At 39.2% G+C, this 19105-nt stretch overlaps 2 protein-coding genes across 5 annotated transcripts in view; both read left to right on the top strand.

The window, feature by feature from the left end:
* Positions 1-6241, top strand: part of LOC117942511 (protein phosphatase 1D-like) — an 8695-nt gene extending 2454 nt beyond the window's left edge. The window contains exons 3-6 of one of the 2 annotated variants that reach the window (XM_034868002.1): positions 1330-1454; positions 1928-2109; positions 3009-3233; positions 4034-6241. In XM_034868002.1, coding sequence (XP_034723893.1) covers positions 1330-1454; positions 1928-2109; positions 3009-3233; positions 4034-4417 — 916 coding nt within the window. In that variant the 3' untranslated portion in view covers positions 4418-6241. The remainder of the gene's footprint in view (positions 1-1329; positions 1455-1927; positions 2110-3008; positions 3234-4033) is intronic. The other variant, XM_034868003.1, reaches the window with a different exon arrangement.
* A 1097-nt stretch (positions 6242-7338) lies between these two features.
* Positions 7339-19105, top strand: part of brip1 (BRCA1 interacting protein C-terminal helicase 1) — a 79832-nt gene continuing 68065 nt past the window's right edge. The window contains exons 1-7 of one of the 3 annotated variants that reach the window (XM_034867299.1): positions 7339-7597; positions 8007-8126; positions 8693-8804; positions 9171-9392; positions 10778-10920; positions 12259-12393; positions 17889-18161. In XM_034867299.1, the coding sequence (XP_034723190.1) occupies positions 8034-8126; positions 8693-8804; positions 9171-9392; positions 10778-10920; positions 12259-12393; positions 17889-18161 (978 nt within the window). In that variant the 5' untranslated portion in view covers positions 7339-7597; positions 8007-8033. The remainder of the gene's footprint in view (positions 7598-8006; positions 8127-8692; positions 8805-9170; positions 9393-10777; positions 10921-12258; positions 12394-17888; positions 18162-19105) is intronic. The other 2 variants (XM_034867301.1, XM_034867300.1) reach the window with 2 other exon arrangements.

Below are 19105 nucleotides of genomic sequence, written 5' to 3' on the forward strand. Positions count from 1 at the left end.
TCTGTTTTTTTCTGTCCAAGATGGGGTGCTGAGTGTACATTACTGAGAAATAAAATGAACTTTTTTGATTTTTGAAAATGGCTGCAATGAAACAAAGAGTGAAAAATTTAAAGGGGTCTGAATACTTTCCGTACCCACTGTAAATCATTTTTAGTGTACGTGGATATCTGTGGGAGGATGCAAAGTTAATTAGGGTTAGGGTTATTCTCAACTTAACCTGTCAATGCAGAGCACCTACTTCACAAGTGGCCGTGGTTGATTTGTCATTGTAGGTGTGCAGGTAATGAAAGTAGTAAAGACCAGAAAGGCATAATTTGCAGCACCAACATGTCTGCAAAGTCTATTTGCTCTCCCTCAATGAGAGCATAAGAGAGGGCCTTCACTGGATTTCAAGTTTAAATAATATCACAAAATGCAGAATGTAACCACGTAGTGTAACTGTATATATAGGTGAAAAAGCATTTCACTAGCAACAAAAACAAGGAAATAATACTGGTGATAAGGAAAATGACAACATAGCTTTACTACCAAATGTACCAATAAAGTTAGATTCACTGTCTCTTGACTTTGTCCAAACATTTCCTGTTATTTGGCAAACACATACTCCACCAAAGAGCAAGTGTTAAGTATTCATTTTTTAAATTCTATGCAAGTATTCACCCCTCTTCTCACAGACAACACCAGTCTTTCTTATTGACGTGAAATGGACACAGGAACCAGTCCTGCGCGGCGAGAGGAACTTTCTATCACAAACACCACTTCGACACAACACAGCGCTTTATAGAGTTACTGCGGTGTCTTCCTGATGTTCACAACTTTTCCCTTCTCACAGAACTTTATCTGAATTTATTATCATTTTGTGTGTTTTTTGATTTGGAATTCCTCTCGGTGTTGCCTGTGCTGCAGTACCACCCTCTGTCAGAACTTTTGGTGATGCGCTGTTTTACCCAAGCACAAATACTGCCGAACCAATGGGGAAAAATAATATCCAGTGTTTGCGGGTGTGAGCAGGAACTCGAGTGCCTCTAGGTCATGGCTTTTGCTGAGGTCTGTGCTCTCTCAGTGCCCTTCTAGTTGTAATGTGAAACCAAAACTAACTGGATCGGTTGTATACATTGCAACAAAAACACAGATGGTCTCTCAGGTTTGAAAAGTCCCTAATCCACCTTAGCTTTAGCTCTGTGTACCTAATAAGCTAGGAGTAGTGTAATTCATGTTGTTGCAACCGACCAATAATTATCTAAAATTATGTTTTTGAAATTTGTGGAAACCTTGCTCAAAGTCAGTGGCAGCTTCTCTCTTTTCTCCCCTTTCTCTATCTGCTAACAGTGTTATCAAGAAGTCTGGAGTGAACCGGGTGGTCTGGAAGAGGCCAAGGCTTAGTCACAACGGGCCGGTCCGTCGGAGCACTGTCATTGACCAGATACCGTTCTTGGCAGTAGCCCGAGCTCTAGGTAGGAAAAGAAACTCATTCAAGAGTTTTTGGGCCTCAGTGGTCAACAGCTATTGGTCTTTAGTCAGACTAAAGTACAAATACATTCAGAAAAACAGGTCGATTGCTAGAGTCAGAGAAAAACAGCCACTTTATTACTGTCTTTTAAATTATTTACATTCATTAAAAGCGAAAGCTTTCTGCCATTCAGGTGATCAAACGCCTAGCAGTACAGCTTCATACAAGTGTTTTTTTTTTTTTTTACCAAACTCGGAGGAGTGGCTTTTGTGCAGAATTTTTAGTGAAAAGTAAAAGAGAGGGAGGCCAGTCCCCCGGCCAATCATCATGGAGATTGTTTATTAAAGGGTCTGTAATCAAAACGAACAAATCGAATCAAATCGCCCCCAAACGGCTGAGCTCTCCCCAACATATTGTTTTTTCACAACCACATGCACGTGGAGTACATTTTAGCGAAGTTTCTCTTCTCTGAAACAGGTGATCTGTGGAGCTATGACTTCTATAGCGGAGAGTTTGTGGTTTCTCCAGAGCCAGACACTAGTGTGGTGATCCTGGATCCCAGAAAACACCACTACATCATTCTGGGCAGCGATGGTCTGTGGAACATGGTGCCACCTCAAGAGGCTATCTCCATGTGTCAGAACAACGATGAGGCAATGGTGAGTGGAGAGGTACATCAGCAAAGACTTGTTTCTGTAAAGGGTCCTCTATATGTATGTAATATTATTATAGTATGATAACATTTCCAATTTGGATCTTTATTGATGGATTATATTGTCGTCTGTTGTAGACTAACAACACAGTGTTACGGCAGTTTGTGAAATAGTCACGTTATTTTTAATCTATTGATTTGTGGATATTTTTGTTGTCTTTTTTGTGGTGTTGAGGACTAATTTTAGTCTAATGTATTTAAATTTCTACTTTTTTTTGTGGTGCTCAGCACATAATGGGAACAATCTATACGGAGGTTGGGTTTAGGATAAGAACAACGGGGAAAGGACATGTGACACGCCAGGACACGATCCGCAGACTCTGGGGTTGTGTTTAGGAAAAGAACAACGGGGAAATGAAACGGCACACGTGGGAGACGGTCCCCGGTTTGACCCATCCACCACCCCAACCAACGTCCCTGTGCAGAGTTTCAGCTTTTCATACTCCTCGGTACCGTAGTTGTGCCGTGATCATGAAAATTGCTTCCCAATTAAATACATTAGATTAAAATGTGCGCTCACCACTACAAAAACAAACAACCTAATTATGTCCGTGTACATGAATCAATAGATTAAATAACGTGACCGTTTCACAAACTGCAGTGAGACTGGGTTGAGACCAAATATTAGATAAGTAAACATGATTAAATGCCCTATAATGGGGCACCAGGTTAGCTCGCCTGGTAGAGCAGGCGCCCATATATAGAGGTTTAATCCTCGATGCGGCCTTTTGCTGCATGTCCTATAGAAATTAAGGTCTAAAATGTCCAAATAATAATTTTAAAAAAATATAATGATATTTGAATAATAATCTAACAGAATAATGTCCACCTCATGTCATGCTGCAGGCACCATGTGGGGTATCGAGTGCCCGGCAGCTTGTCAGCCATGCTCTGCTGCGGTGGCGCCAGCGCATGTTGCGTGCTGACAACACCAGTGCCATTGTAATCGCCCTGCAGGAGCCTGGGACCTCCCAGGACACGCTGCACCATGAGGAGGTGCTGCTGGATCTAGCCAAGGTGTCCCAGTGTCCTCCTACCTCAATATCCCGCGCTGACACTCCTCTGCTTCAGGTGAGTGCAGGATGACGACAAACACGCACAAAGAAACACAATACCTCTTATTTTGAAATTGTTGTTAATAAGAAATTATTCAGAATTTTTTTATAGCGACTGTAACAAATTAAAGCTTTACTAGTTTTGGTTTAATTGTCAACATTTAGAAGGTTGAAAGTGTTTGTCCCACAAAGTTAATGCTTAATTAAGGTTCATAACAGAACCATTGCATCTCTAATTAACATTGGCTGACATTATGCAGGACTTTCTTTTGCATAGTTTCATTTTCATACTCACCTGTATTGTATACAGGGGGGGGCATTAGACAACACCTTACCCATGTCTAGACTGCAAGCGTGTTTTTTACTCAACCTTTTTCTTCTAACTACATCCCTGCGGTTTTAAGTTTAGTTTCTGGGGTGAAACTAAATGATGTGGATTCTGTGTTTGGATCTGAAATGTGTGTTGTAAACTAGCACTAGTGTCCAGACGTTTTACTGTCCAATCACATGGTCCTTTGCTGTCAGCAGTTGCAAAGTAGTTTCAGTCTGCTTTCAGAACCAACATCTTCCAAGTGAATTCAGAGGTTCTGGAAGGCTTTTCAGTTTTGCATTGTATTGTATTGTTGCACAACCATCTAAGAAGTATAACACTTCCTACCTTCTTGTAGCTCTCATGTAGGTTAATATGGAAAAAAACAGGCATTGTTTTGTGTGGCATTGGGAATATTGAAGTACTCAAAGGTGAATTATCTCCATGTATAGGTGCTGTAGTTGTCCTCACTGAGTTCCGTTTTGTTTTTTGAACCTTTTTTCCTGCAGCGGCCTCAAGAGGAAGACTCTCCCTCGGCCGTGTGTGAGCTTCTCCCTGCCTTGGAGCGACGGGACGGCCTATCAGGAAGTAACAGCCTGTACCACATGACTCTGTCTGACTCGTTCACCTTGACTCCACTGGGTCCTAACAGTAGTGCTGAGTCGCCCAGTCAGTCCAGTCCCACTGACAGGACAATTGGCAGCAGGACACCCAACAGCAAAAGAACTAGTGACGGCTCATCATCAGGCCTGTCGGCTAAGAAGGCCAGACGCAGGACTGGCGACAGGCTGCCGCTGGTCCAACACAACGCAGAGAAAAAACAGAAAGATTCCAATAACGTCTCCCCTATTCTCCAGAAGCATAACAAGCCAACAGTGTGTGTGTGCTGAAACACACAAACAGACACATCAACCTGCCGCCTCCCACCATCAACCTTGTCTCCAGTGGCATTTCTGTTCCTTATGTTTGTCCTGCACATTCTCTCAGTGCAAACCAGTCTTGCTGTAGAGGTTGTGGAAAGACCTTTCTCCGTGCTTAGCACCAGTAGAACAGTCTTTTAAAAACTTAAGGAGTGATATTTTTCACAAGCTCTTTTGTGTCTTGTTTCAAAAATACTTTCATGAAATGCTGATTTAAATGTGTCCTATGCCACCTCTTTCTTGTAACAGTTGTAAGAAATAAGTATGGCTAACAAGGCTGGTGTAAATATAATGCGTTTTATAGTTCAGTATTGAGTATGTCAAACTGTTCATTTAAAACAAATATATACTGTGTATATATATATTTTTAAACCTTCTTTTACTTGTTTGATGATAAAACAAGAACATTTAGAGAAGCTCCACCACAGCTTTCATCTCCTTTTCACTCCATATAATATTGTGTGCATACCCTATTGTAATGATGTTTATGTATTTTTATTCTTATTTTATTTAAGTACCGGAGATTTGTCTTTAATTTAAACGGAAGTTGCTGCTACAGTCACAGACCAGTAAGCTACTACATTGTGTATATTGATATATAAATATCTTAGTGTTAGCCGTAGCATTTTTCTTCTTTGAGAGTATGCATGTCGCATAACACATCTGCCCCTTTTGAGGTTTCAAGTAATGGAAGGTTTTTTAAAGTTTGAATTGCACATAGCTTCTCAAGGAATAGATCCACTCTGTTATCATCATATTACAATGTTGTAATTTGTAATGACGCATTACAGTTGAGACTTTTGGTGTAATCTCTTCCCCTGGGCCAGCTTCACCCACTCATACATCAGGTAATGATTTTTTTCTATATTTCTGACAATGCCGTTCAGGAGCCATCTGCTGAAGCTTTATCAGAAAGTGGTATGTCTGCCTCTACACAATGGATTTTTTTCACTGAGTTTGCTACATCCAGGCTTTAAAACAAAGACTTCCTTTAGTTCTGAGGAACCAAAAACAAAAACAACAAAAGCTGTTTACAATCAATGTTTTGCAGATATGTTGTGCTGCCAGACTTCCATTGTGGCTGCATTGGGTGTATCGGTGATTGATACATCCAGTGCTGATCCGGTGATCACATTGTCTGTTTAACCATACATCTGTGAGAAAAATACTACATCCAAGCATGTTGGTCTCTGGAGACGGGATTGTCTCGAATCAACAGTCCGTCCTGCACTTGATTTATCTTGTTTGCAATGAGGCAATAGCTGTTTTTTCCTCAAAGGTTTCTTTAGCATTTCCATATAGACGCCACTGTCCCTCCATGCTGCAGCTTTAGTTGTATGGTGGTTACAGATGTACTGTATGCACAAGGCTCATTTGTGAGTAAACACACAACGCATGGACTTCCTCAGAGAATATTTTTGCACTATTATGGTGACCTTATTATATTTGATAAGAGTGTTTTGCTTCTTGAAAATGATGCAACTAGAAATGAATGACATGATTTGAGTCTCATGGCAAATGTAGGGTATTTTGAGGTAACGTAAAATAATTTTAACTTAAATTTTACATAAGTAGAAGAGAATCCTCATTAATCGGAGTAGAGTTTGCAAAACATGGCTGTGTCCCACTGATGGTTTTGTTACAAAACAGACAGTGTTTGATTTAGATGAGAAATATTCACTGCTTACACAAATATAACAGATGTCTCAATCGTTTTACAACCTTGTTACATGATGTATTTTCATTGAGCTAAGTGCAATTTCTAACAAAAATTTGTACCATTATGGATAGGTTTGGGTGGATTGTACAAGGAGTGATAATGTTGATGTTTGAAACAGTCTCTCTGCAATTACAATCTTTTATTTTTCTTGGGATTACTATGATTTTTATGTTTCTTTTTGTGTTTTATTCGTTTGTAGTTTTAGATTTCTCATAAATCTTAGTATACTCATTTACTCTGTTGAATCCCTGATTTGGATGGCTGGGCTAACAGTCTAAAATGCATGTGTACAATGTCAATGTGAATAACCATTTGGAAATGAACTTATTTAAATAAAAAGCACTCTGAAGTACATTGATTACTATGCTTTGCAAGTAGATAGTGACATATTTAATTGTTAATACCTTCTGCATTCATGAAACTGTTAGACGAAATAGCCCACATTCACATCTTGGCTCCCCACTCACCTTATTTTCATAGCAAAAGCAATAATATTTTTTTTCATTCAGATCTGTCAGTATATATATATCTATATTTTTTTTGCTTTTTTCATACATTACTACCTTGTCCGTTACATGTACATTATCCTATTTGGTACAGTAATGTACAAAATATATATTTCCTGAAGCAATATGCATTTTTTAATTGAGATCCTTATCAAATCAAGCAGGAAATTAGCAGGAAACGGAGATATAGAAATGTGGACTAATTTGTCTTTTTTTTCTTCCCTATCAAGAATTGGGCCCTTATACACAGAGACATAATATTTTATTAGACATAATATATTATTATGTCTATGCTTATACACGTATGCTTGGCCCCGTGCGGATTGTTACTTAACTGTCTATGATGTTTACCAATGTGACTTCTGTTATGAGTATTTGGCCAACGTAAAGTTGCAACCAGCAGGCCACGCTAAGCTTTCGAAATAAAAGCGTAAACATTTCAACTTATCACGAGGAAGACTGGTACTTTTACATACCCAGTGAAAACGTACAGGATAAGAATGTATACTCCAAAGTATTTATTTGAAGAAAATAAATAAAGAGGGCTTTAAATTGTAGCGTAAATTCATGGCGGTTCACAAAAATATTTTATTTTATAAGCAACTATAGGAGCACGCAACGTGTAATATGACCAGCTTCCTTTCAAGTAGTTTTGAGAGCGGGAACCGGGAAGAATCATGGACCGAGTATAGAACACCTAAACAGCTTGTGTAAGATAAAGTGGTCGTTTAGATTTCCAGAACAATTTGACAGTAACGTTACTGGTCACGAGTTTAACTATGGGATATGGATACCAGTAATGAAACAAAGTAATGGTGGAAAACGTAGCATTAGCTCTTGCAGTCAGTTAAGCTTAACGTTACAGCTACAAATGACTGTCTCACAACGCGAGGTTAGGTGACAACTTACACAGACAGTAAACAGGTTAAGAATTTACTGTTATAACTGTTGTTAAACTGTCGGCTAACTATTAACAGTATGTTACTTAACCGCTAAGTATGTTAGCTAGCTAAATGTGCATGTCTCCTAATGTGCTTGTAACATGTCTGTATAATATTTAGGCAATAGCTTACTTCAGTCCTTGATATGTTGTGATTATAACACAGCTAAGTAGCGTTTTTTGGCCTACCCTAGCAGCTAGCACATGTATCATCCTGGTAGGCCACTGTGTGTGCAGATAGATAGCTTACCTCAGTGGCACCAGCTAACGTTTATTTTACGAAGAAATTAGACGTTGTATATGGTTTTATATCACAGCTATGGACCAACAGATTGCTTTATTTGAACTACCCATTTTATACATATCACATGCATGTTTATTTTTATTTTTTAGATATTTACGTGGAGCAGGGACAGGAACATGGCTACATCCTCAGTGGAGTACACCATTGGAGGGGTAAAGATCAACTTCCCTTGCAAGGCATACCCATCCCAGCTGGCTATGATGAATTCAGTGAGTAAACCCTTCACCACATGATAATCTAACCAGTTAATGTTGAGTGGACTTGCATAGCATGTGGGCCTACTACAATATAAAGGGAATTATTTGGTTGCCATACAAGTATTACTAAGGTAGATGGGTAAACAACCGTTCACACACAATACAACACACACCTATAGGCAATTTATGTTTTTCAGTTTCCCTAACCTGCATGTCTTGGTGCTTTGGACAAGTGAAGAGTCCCGCGCAAACACAGGGAAAATCCGCAGATGGCCTATTAATGTCAGTAGATCTAAAATCATGCAGTACTGTCAAATGGCACAGATAGATTGATGCACTATGTGGAACCTGAGTCAAACCCCTAGTTACTGAAGGTAAATGATAGCTCATTTATAATTGGTGAATAGAATATACAACCTGTTTATGCCTTGGTCTGTCTTGTGGGTTCTTGTCTTTTGAACGATGCATGAAAAAGGTACATATACCCTTAGAATAAAAACACCACACTAGTACTTAAAATTGTGCAATACTATGTGTGAATTTGTCATTTAGTGATTGTGTCTGTACCTTTTCTGCAGATCGTACGAGGGCTGAACTATGGGCACCACTGTTTGCTGGAGAGTCCCACAGGAAGTGGCAAGAGCTTGGCTTTGCTGTGTTCGGCTCTGGGATGGCAGCAGGCTCAGTTTGGTATGTATGCTCTGACTGAGAACAAAGAAACAGAACACAATTGTATAGGCATGTAGGCCTACTTGTATCCATGAAAAAATGAAAAAGCTTTGATGCACAGATAAATTAGAGCAGAATTGTCCTTTGCAGGCAGTGTCACTTGGATGTTCTTCATGTTGCATGTTTTTGTGTTGTAATGGTATGGTATACCGGTACTTTAAATTTGGGGTTTCCTGGTCTTTAGGCTGTATCTGCTTTGAAAATGTTTCTTTCTCACTACCTTCTATTTTGTAAATATCTTTGTTATGTTGATATGACGTATGGCATGTACTGATGGAGAGTCAATGTCACTGATAGTTATATTTGTGTTACATTGTGTGATGGCAGCTAAACTACAAGATGGAGGAAGCCTGGCGGAGAACAAGAGCCAGTCAGATAAACCGTGTGGAGACTATAAGAAGTCAGATGTCACCACCCCCTGTCACTGTGTGTGCCACAACAACGCCAGCAGTACCACGGCTACAACAGCAGCCACACCTGCTGTTGTGGACCTCACCGTGTCACCCTTCAAAGACACGGCACAGCCGATACCTTTCACACTAGAACATAGTAAGTCCTTAATTTTATTTGTGGTAGCATTTAAAACATGCATAACTGTTTTTTTTGCCTGACCAGTCACCCCCGCAGTGCAATTTGAAACAGAGAGACATGGATTGTTGTTGTTGTTTTTTGTTTTTTTTTTTTTACTGGATTGACACCAAATGTACATGTAAAGAAAGGTACCATAGGTTTTATATTTCTAGTTTGATCAATTTGTGTCTTCTTTCTCTTCATCAGGGTAAAAAAAAAATTGTGATTACTTCCACTACGATTAGGGGTGTAACAAGTTTGGTACATGGTGTTGGGAACTGAGTTAACATTTTGCCCACTGGCAAGTAACTTTGGTAAACTATTTTTGTTGTAAAAAAACAAAACAAAGAAAAACACTAAACAAACACTTTCCTGAAAGACAACAGGTCACAATAGGCTCTAAAACTGAGAAACATTTCTTATGCTATGAAATTGAAAATATAAAATAAATACAACAATATGAAAGAAAACTTGTGCGTTTAGAGGAGTGTTGATTGGCCTATCTGAGTGATGTCGTTAGATAAGCTCTAACACGTTCTCTCGGTTTCCATTCACATTAGGGATGTAACTGTATGAAAATTTAGCCTCACTCTTACAGTGACCAAAATGATCACGGTTTACGGTATTATCGCGGTATATTTAAAATTTTATTCAATGCAGCATCTTTTTTTCTACACGTTCTGCAGACAGGATAACTATCTTCAATCAACTGTCCTTCGGGATTGTTATAATAAGTAAAATATGACCATGCTTTAGACTTTGTCCTCCTAGAGGGCTGATAAGTGTCCTGAGCGATGTCATCTCCTCCTTTTGCCACAATTCCAACTTCAAGAAACTCACATTGTAGGCTACACAGTGCACCTGCGCGGCAATTTTTGGAGACCTGGATGAAGCTGGGAAGGATTAATCACACGGTTTCCACACCGTGGTAATCCACCGGGATGATAATGATATTTTACAATGAAAACGGTAATTGAAAACGACGCCTGTGTATCGATTCAGGATTGCCACTGAAAATATTGCAATACTATGCTGTGGTGTATACGCTGTGTACATAAATGTAACACTGTTGTCTGTTCCTGTGTTGTTGCTATTGATTAGATTTAACAGAGACAACAACATGTAGATTTACAAAGTCAAAACTACTTTGATTATTTTGTCACACACACACACACACCCTGAGTGAGGTTCAACCGGAAAAAGCTGGATTGACCAGTGTTGGATTTTTTTCTCTCTTTTGTCTTTAGCATTAAGCAGCAGGTCTTCATCTTGTACCTCAAGCAAAATATTTTTGCTTGTCCTCAATCTTACCATAATATGTATTTCTGTTACTGTATCATCAAAAATGTTGCACTGTGTTTCAGTGCCATTACCAGAGGAGTCGCAGCCCAAGGAACAGTCTATAGCCTCTCGTCTGTCTCAGAAGTTCCAGTCTCTCCAGAGCTCTGACCGCGAGGACAACGATTTCCAGCCAGATAAGAAACGCATTCGCACTGCTGAACACATGGTATGCTTTGTATAAACTGTACGTTTATACTGAATGTACTCTATACCAAATTCAAAGGCTCAATATATAATCTTTTGGCTGAAAAGACTGGTTTCACAAGCCAAAAAGCAGAGAAATTCCAATATTTAGTATTACTTCTGCACTGTGCTGTGGATTGATTCCCTAGTTAGCAAACTTCATTTTTTATATTGTGAAAGTTGCACTTTAATAATTTTGTGACTGACAATTTAAAGTTAAGGTAATGCAATAGGTGAGGTGCTATATTAAACATCATTAAACATTAAATTTGGACCTAATTGACAAATGCTAAGACAAGTTAGAATTCTCTTTAAATCTTTAGTCAAAATAACATGTGTGGTTTAGGGTGACCCCGAATGGTACAAGGTTCGATGATTTGATCAAAGAAGTCTGATTTGACTGCCAATCTCAGTCAAATATGCGCAGAGGTATTTTGGCTGTATGGGGGTTCTCTCGATTTTAAATAGAGCTACCTGTTTACTCCCTATAAGTAAATATCAACATATCATGCTGTAAATAAAAATGTGAAAAGAAAGAAGCTTTTAATAAATCTTTTAATTAATCGTTAATAAATCAAACACCACATGACAGATTTGTTTATTTTCCATGACCCGTGACCAATGAAGGATTATCTTGACGCTTGATTTAAACCTTTTAACTGAAAATGTCTGGTAAAAGAAAATCTAAGGTGCGGTTGCACTTTCAAATAGTAAAAGATGATCCAAAGTAAGATGCAAGTTGTGTGCCACGATCTGTCCACCCCAATGATCACCAAGTCCTGCACATCCGACCGGCAAGCCACGGCGTTATATGGATTAAGAAGATTTTAAAAGAAGTAGAGAGTACGAAGCAACAGCAGACTTTTCTACTGCCAAGCATGGGATAGTATAGTTTCCAATCCAAAACTGTTTCATCAAAACGTGTTCCTTATGGATAGAGGCTTGGTCCTTGCTGCAGTGGCCGCAGGTTCGGTTCCGGCCTGCAACCTTTTGCTGCATGTCATTTCCTTCCCCCCCTCTCCCCTTTCTTGTCCAAGCTGTCTTATGAAATAAAGGCCCCAAACAAAATCTATGAAAGAATATAAGTATCTGCACTCATATGCAAGATAATAGAACTTAGCTGCAATGTCGCCTGGACCGTAAACGATGACCGGCCAGTGGAAAAGGAAGTCTTGCCCCCGATATCCGCTGGCTACACCAGAACCCCAGAAATATTAACTGTTGCCCCCAGAGGCCAGATTGTCGATGGGTTCAGATATTGGTGTTTGAGTAATGTTGATGAGCAGCTTAGTGGAGTAAAGTTTCTGTGTTTGTTCCTCAGAGCCGTAAAAGGCAGCGTCTGGACCGGGGAGTGATATTCATCGATGATGAGCTGGAAAATGAGCCCTCAAGTCCTCAGAGTTGGAGGTCCACAGCGCCAAACAGCCCAGCAGCTGGTTTTTCGTCATCATACTGTGTGAGTACACTGCAGACATAGACGTTGAATTACACCAGTAACATGGCTTAACTGATACATGGGGGAATTATTGTCCATACATTTGGATCGGCATGTTTCAGAAGACATTTTGACATGTAAGTGTAGAATATGCACAGTTGTCATGAAGGGGTAACTTGGCTATAGACCAGATGCACAACTTTTAGTTTTTTTTGTACCAGGCTGTAAACATTTATTTCTGCTGTGAAGTTGGGCATTTTAACATAGGGGTCAAAATGGATTGACTCCCTTTAGGAGCCAGTCTCAAGTGGGCACTCTATTGGCTTCATTTTTCAGCACCGGAGATTGACGCTTGGTTGCAGCTGTAGACTGGTTTTACAGGATAACAATTTATGGTTATCAAACCGTGTACATTTGCATATTCAATGGATTGAAAAAGATTTTTATATATTCAAAAGAGAGATTTCTATACACATATTTTCATTTAAAAAATGGTTTCAATTTGGAGAATTGATACCAAACAAATCAAAGTTGTGAACAGACCTTCGAGGGCAGACATTTTGAGTTGTTGTAACAGTAAAAGCACATGTGTAACTAATTTTTTAAATGAGTTCTGTTAAATGTCTCTGTAAAATCCTTCCTGTGAACCAGCATTTGCAACATCAAGGCTAGGTAAATTGGACTCCTCAATAAAAATCCAGTCATCATGAAAGTTATTAGTTACACCTGTGCTTTTATTAAAAATGACATCAAACTAGATGTAAGAATATCTGCTGTTAAAAAAAAAAAAAAAAAAAAAGGCCCAATGTGCGGGCTTGCTTTTTGGTTCACCAAGACATTTAAATGGAATGGAGCCATCCTTATTGTCATAAGTTACACGTGTGCTTGTCCTCCTATGAGATGTCTGATGTAAAAGAAGAAGAATGACTTTATAAATCCCCTTTTGAGAAAAGGTCTGTTTTACCAGTCAGTGTCATAAAGGGCCCACAGAAACATAGATTGGTTAACCCTCTCATGGATGATGTTGGTCAAGTAGATTATAGCTATTTTTAGATCACATCTTTTTATTTTTTATTTTATCACTGTCAGCAATGGGGTCAATATTACCATCCACCACTGGGTGGCAGTATACTCCTCCAAAATGACAAACACTGTGGTTTAAAGTTTCAAAGATTTATAGCCAAAGAATGAGGCATATTTGAACAAAGCAGATAATCTTTACAAATGGGTATGTTTTGTTTTAGCAGAAAATAAATAAAAGCAAGGTTAATTTAAATGGTATACTACGCTATACTAACTGTTATTAAATTATTTTTTTTGAGCTGTCCAATGATCTGCAAATTATCTATTAAGAGAAGGATCTGAGTGGATTGGATCAGCATCAACAACAAAATAAAGTTCAACCGGAATTTAACTTATAATTATGTTCCTTCTCAATTACACTGACTAATACATTGTTTGGTAATGAAATTTCATGCTTCATCCGACCATCAATCTAAAACCCAAAGGTAGTGAGTTCGCTATTGTATATTACAGTTAAAAAACGCAAATCCTCACATTTACAAAGCTGGCATTGTTCGGCATCTCTGCTTGACAAATGACTGAAAGGACCAGTTATCAAAATAGTTGCTGATTATTTTCTGTTAATCCTCAATTAATTGGCTAGTTGTTCTAGATTTAGTCGGTAGATGTATTACAGAGCTGTTTTTAGACTGCATTAGTTTAGGTTGGATGGGGCAAATAAACTGAGAACAGAGTACTTCGGAGATGCATTGCTGCAGTCGGACCCAATCGATTAATCTACATGGATCAAGTAACACAATCTTCTTTAAGGTATCTAGAGGGTGTTTTGGCATAATTTGAATGATCTGTCTTCTAAATAATCATAATTTTTAGACACGCTCAGCCATAGAATGCTGTTCAGAATGCAGATCTCAGGAATAGTTAACGTCTCACAACTGTGTTTTACCTTGCCACAGGTGTGTGGCTTGGATTTAGAGCTGTGGATGGTTGGAGGTGGAAAAAGAGGAGGAGGGAAAGTGAAGTCGAAAAAGCATGTCCGTCTCTGGTTTCCCTGCAGCTACATGACCCCGGCTCCTTTGTCCCGCAAGCGCTGACGGACGGCCTGAATGGGGCTCTTTGAAGCAAGCTCCAGTTTTAATTAAGAGGGTTTGCCTCGCCTGGACCGTTGATCTGTGAAAGCCACGGGGATAAATATTGAATGGGGTTCACCCGCTGGTTACTGCGCCCGAGGGATAAACAGGTGCTTTGGAGAGCAGATATTTGACAGGGCCCCCTACCTGCAGAGTGTGGTCATATTGGGAGGGGGTGTTTGGTGTCATGTCTTCCGAGGTATTGGCTAGTGAAGCCCACCCTAATCGGAATGAATTCCAAGCCCTCGAAAGCTGTGGAATGAGGAGCAAATTGGCATCCAGTAAAGGCGCCAGTGATACCTAAGTGATCCACTGCCTGCGGCCCCTCACTGCCCTCTGACTGGCCCCCTAGAGTGTGAGATTTCCATCTCTCAGGTGTTGGCAGGGAATGCAGCAACAGAAGCCTACCTGTGAATATTCTGAGGTGTTCAGTAACACCACCGACCTCTGTTCTGTCAATTCAATAAAGCTTTAGCCAGCACATACACTTACACCTGGTTCACCTACACCCGGTAGTGTAGGTATACCACGGAAACTTAGTAAAATGTAGTGTACTTTGTATACTTGAAGAAGCTCAGTAAACCTTAAAAAAACATAGTACACCTGTCCTCTACAGTGTACCTTTAAATTTGTGTTGATAAGAAAACAATTCCCTCACTTAAGATTTGTTTTGAAGACAAAGTGAGGGCATTCTTATTGCTAATGGCACCCAAGGAGCAACACCAGTGGATTTGTCTGTGCTGAAAGAACCAGTATGTTCTTGTTGCGAGCAGAGCTGGCGTCCCGTTTGCCCCTTTTGCCAGTTATCTGCATTCCTTTCTAGGGGGTGTCTGCTCTGGGCTGTGGGGCCAGGCTTCAAACTTGTTGTCCTGGCATCTCGGGAGGCAGGCGTGTAAAAGGATACTCTTGTGTCAGCTGTTTCCTGCTGCAGCTTTTGACAAGGGACCCTATTCAAACCGTTCTACGCTGCCCCCCCTCCCCACACCACCACCCACCTGCCAATGAATAAGTAATTATTGGCCATCTTGGGGCAGGATATTTGGATGGCTCTATTTAATGTGTCAGTAGCAGGTAAGGTGATCGGGCTTAGGGCCCAGGCTGTGGAGCGTGACTGTTCCAGAGGAGAAAGGTAACTTGAACTGGTGTTGGGGCCCTGCAGCACCTCTGTTTATTTTTCACATGGGCTCAGGGCTCGTTAGCCCTCTTAACTCTGAAAGACTGCTCTCTAAGGGCTGTCTTTGGCCTACACTCCATCACACATTGTAATATTTGATGGGCGAACATGCTTGGAAAATCTGAGCCAGCGGGTAACTCAAGCTACTCATCTGTCATCAGAAGTGCTACCTTCTGATCTGCATCATAAGTTGCAATGCGTGACAACACATACCATTCCTTTTTACTTGGCGTCATTCACGTAATTTGTTGAGGATTTAGAATACATTTTTTGCCAAGCTTCAATATAAATATGGTGAAAACTGAAAAAAGAGGACACTTTTTTTTTAACGTTTTACACACGTCTAAAGTAGGGCTGTCCCAAAATTCATTTTATCTGAATAATGTGGAGTTACTTATGAGTTTAACTTCTAATTTTCTTTTTGCTTTAAACATACAATATGTAGTTTTGGGCCACGAGGGGTATTAAAGGTGCTCGAAGCGATGTCACGCGTGTTTTAGGCTACAGCATTTCTTGTCACATACAGCAAACAAGGACACACTGTAAAAAAAATAAAAAAATAAACATGGTCTCTGTTGGCTGCTCAGGGTCTACAATCGGCAAAATAAACAAACTGTGCCCACCTGCACCACGAAGCATACACAAACAGTGTTCCAGGCAATAATTGACTAGAAGGATGTGGGGGGGGTTAGTGCGTGGAGCACAGAAGGGAGAGGGAGGGTACAGGATAAGGAGGACAGAGGGGCAAGCTAGTCTTGTTTTGTTTGAAAACACTTTGAACTTCAACAAGAAATAAAATCACCCAACATCGCTTAGAGCACCTTAAAATAACAAAAGACGCTGCACGGATCTGACTTTGGGTTAGCTTTTTTTTTTAATTACAGATTTATTCATGTTTGATTCTTGTCAAAAACATTTAGCATATTGTAATACACAACTTAAGAAAATAAATGACAAAGGTGGTGTTTTTTTTTAAGACATTTAAATGCAGATAATCCAAATATTAAAGCTTTAAGCACAGTTTATTTATGATGACACATTGGGAGACTGTAGATTCTCTATCCAAATTAGCATTATGCATAGTAAAAGATTTAGTGAAAACATACACAACATATCTTCTACCTCGTGCCACCTGTAGCTTCCCCTAAGTCATCAACTGCAGTCTCTGTCCTTTTATCCTCTACAAACGTCTTTGTTCATATGTTTAATTACATTGTTATTTATATGATCACTTGATTAATCTCACCTTAAAACCAGGCGGCCCAACCTTCACTTGCACTTTACACATTTTAAGAGCTGCTTTGTTTTGTTAAGCATTTGATTATTCAATTTTAGATATTCGAATAACATCAAATCTGAAACCCACCTATTTTGATCTGTCCACCCCTTACTCTTAAGCAGCCAGGGAAAGAAATCCGTCAGCCTCACGTTTGTCTCCTGCTCCTTGAAAAAGTTAATAATTTAATCCCAACTCATTTAGTCCCTCTCAAGATCACTCTGTCCTTCAAGTGATTGAGTCAATTAAACCTTAATGTAAACCGTAACTTTGTAATTTCTTCATAGGGGATCAATAAAGAGTATAACTTAATTATAAATTAAAATAAATTACTAAATAAACATCCTTGTTCAGGTTTTCTGCAGGGTCTTAAAAGATCTTTAAAATTTAAAAATCAATCTTTTTAGTCCTTAAAAAGTCTTACATTCACAGTTCTTTTGTGTTTTAGGTCTTCATTTTCCTACGTCCATGGAACACTACCTCGTGCTTTTTTTTTTTGTTAAATATTCTTGATCTTGATTTTTTTTTTTTTTTTTTCTTTCGATGGTCTAAATATAATTTTGCTGTATTACAACTACAAATTAAACCAACATGCAACTTCTTTCGGCGTGAGTCTTCTGGATTGTACCACAAACATAAAACAGATTTTTAATCTTCAGCTATGGGAAGTGCAAGTTTAACGAGACTTGGCATGATTAAAACTGAATTTAGGGATTGGTTGATGTTGTGAAATGTTCCTAAATTTCATCCAAAAATGTTAAATGTTTAAATTTTTTTATTTTATTACACTTTATCAATCCCACAAGGGGAAACTACACTTAGAATGGGTACAACTGTAAAGGACTGTGTTATCAGCACAGAAATGACCAGCTGCGAACTACCTCTCAGTATTTCTTTCTTTTTCTCTATCCAGTCCCCTGAACCCTGCTCCCGGTGCCCGTGTGCTTCAACCAAGGAAGGTGTGAAGGAGAAAGACAAAGATGGCAAAAAGAAGATTACTAAGATCTTCTTTGGCACTCGGACGCATAAACAGATAACACAGATTACCCACGAGCTTAAGCGCACGGTTTACTCCAGTGTTCCCATGACCATCTTATCCAGTAGAGGTCACACCTGTGTCAACTCAACGGTGGCACCTCACTCCAACCGCAATGAACGCTGCAAGGATCTGATGGATGCCAAAGATGTGAGCATGAACACTCACATTTAACCAGGGATACTCCTCTCGCTTTCCCAGGGGCCACTTTGCAAAATAACAGTAGGCCAGGAACCTGTTAATGATATTGATCAGATACCCTAAATAAACATGATAGGCCCATAACTCTGCTTTCTTTGACATCCTTTAGGCCTGTATGACAGATACAGCAGATATTTTAGTTAATAGCTGCAATTGCATTTTAGGTGTAAATGCTTTGGTTACATTTGAAAAAGTTTATGCATTAAACATAGCTGGAACCTCTTCCTTCATGTGATCACTCAAATGTTGAATTGATTCAGAAACAATAACCATTAACATAAACATAAAAAATGGAAATAATTAATAGCTTATTGAAGCTTGTTGCACTTTGGCACTTTTTATGCATCCAAAGTACAAAAATAAATCTCAGTTTCAATCAATTTGGTTTTATTGTGAATTAAAAAATGGTCTGCGGACCTATATTAAGTATCACTGCATTAAACTTATTTTACTTCAGGTCTTTGATCCCTCACAGAGAATAGCAGCTGGGGTCAACTTGAATACATAAGGTTCACTTCCTTTATGTAGACTTCAATTGTTAAAATTTGTTTTGCAAAGAGATCTCTTAGGTAAAGGTGAACATTGACAACATCCGACCAGAACTAATTGACAACCTGGATGTTTGCTATATTCCATAACTTAGGCCATTTCAGCCCTCATATTTGTTGCCTCAAAAAATGGTTCTGGACCTGGATTGGACTCTTTTGAACCAGGATTGAGCACACTTTCTCCATGGAATGAAACAATCATTAACTGGTAACACTAGCTAGTCAATGACAACATGAAACAGACCTTAAACTTTATTAGAACTTTTTTGATTTCTCTCCCTCATATATAATACTCACTTGACCCCCAAACCATTATTTACTGTACATGTACATGTACTAGACCTT

This window comes from Etheostoma cragini, chromosome 3, assembly GCF_013103735.1.
Source record: "Etheostoma cragini isolate CJK2018 chromosome 3, CSU_Ecrag_1.0, whole genome shotgun sequence".
Lineage (NCBI taxonomy): Eukaryota > Metazoa > Chordata > Actinopteri > Perciformes > Percidae > Etheostoma > Etheostoma cragini.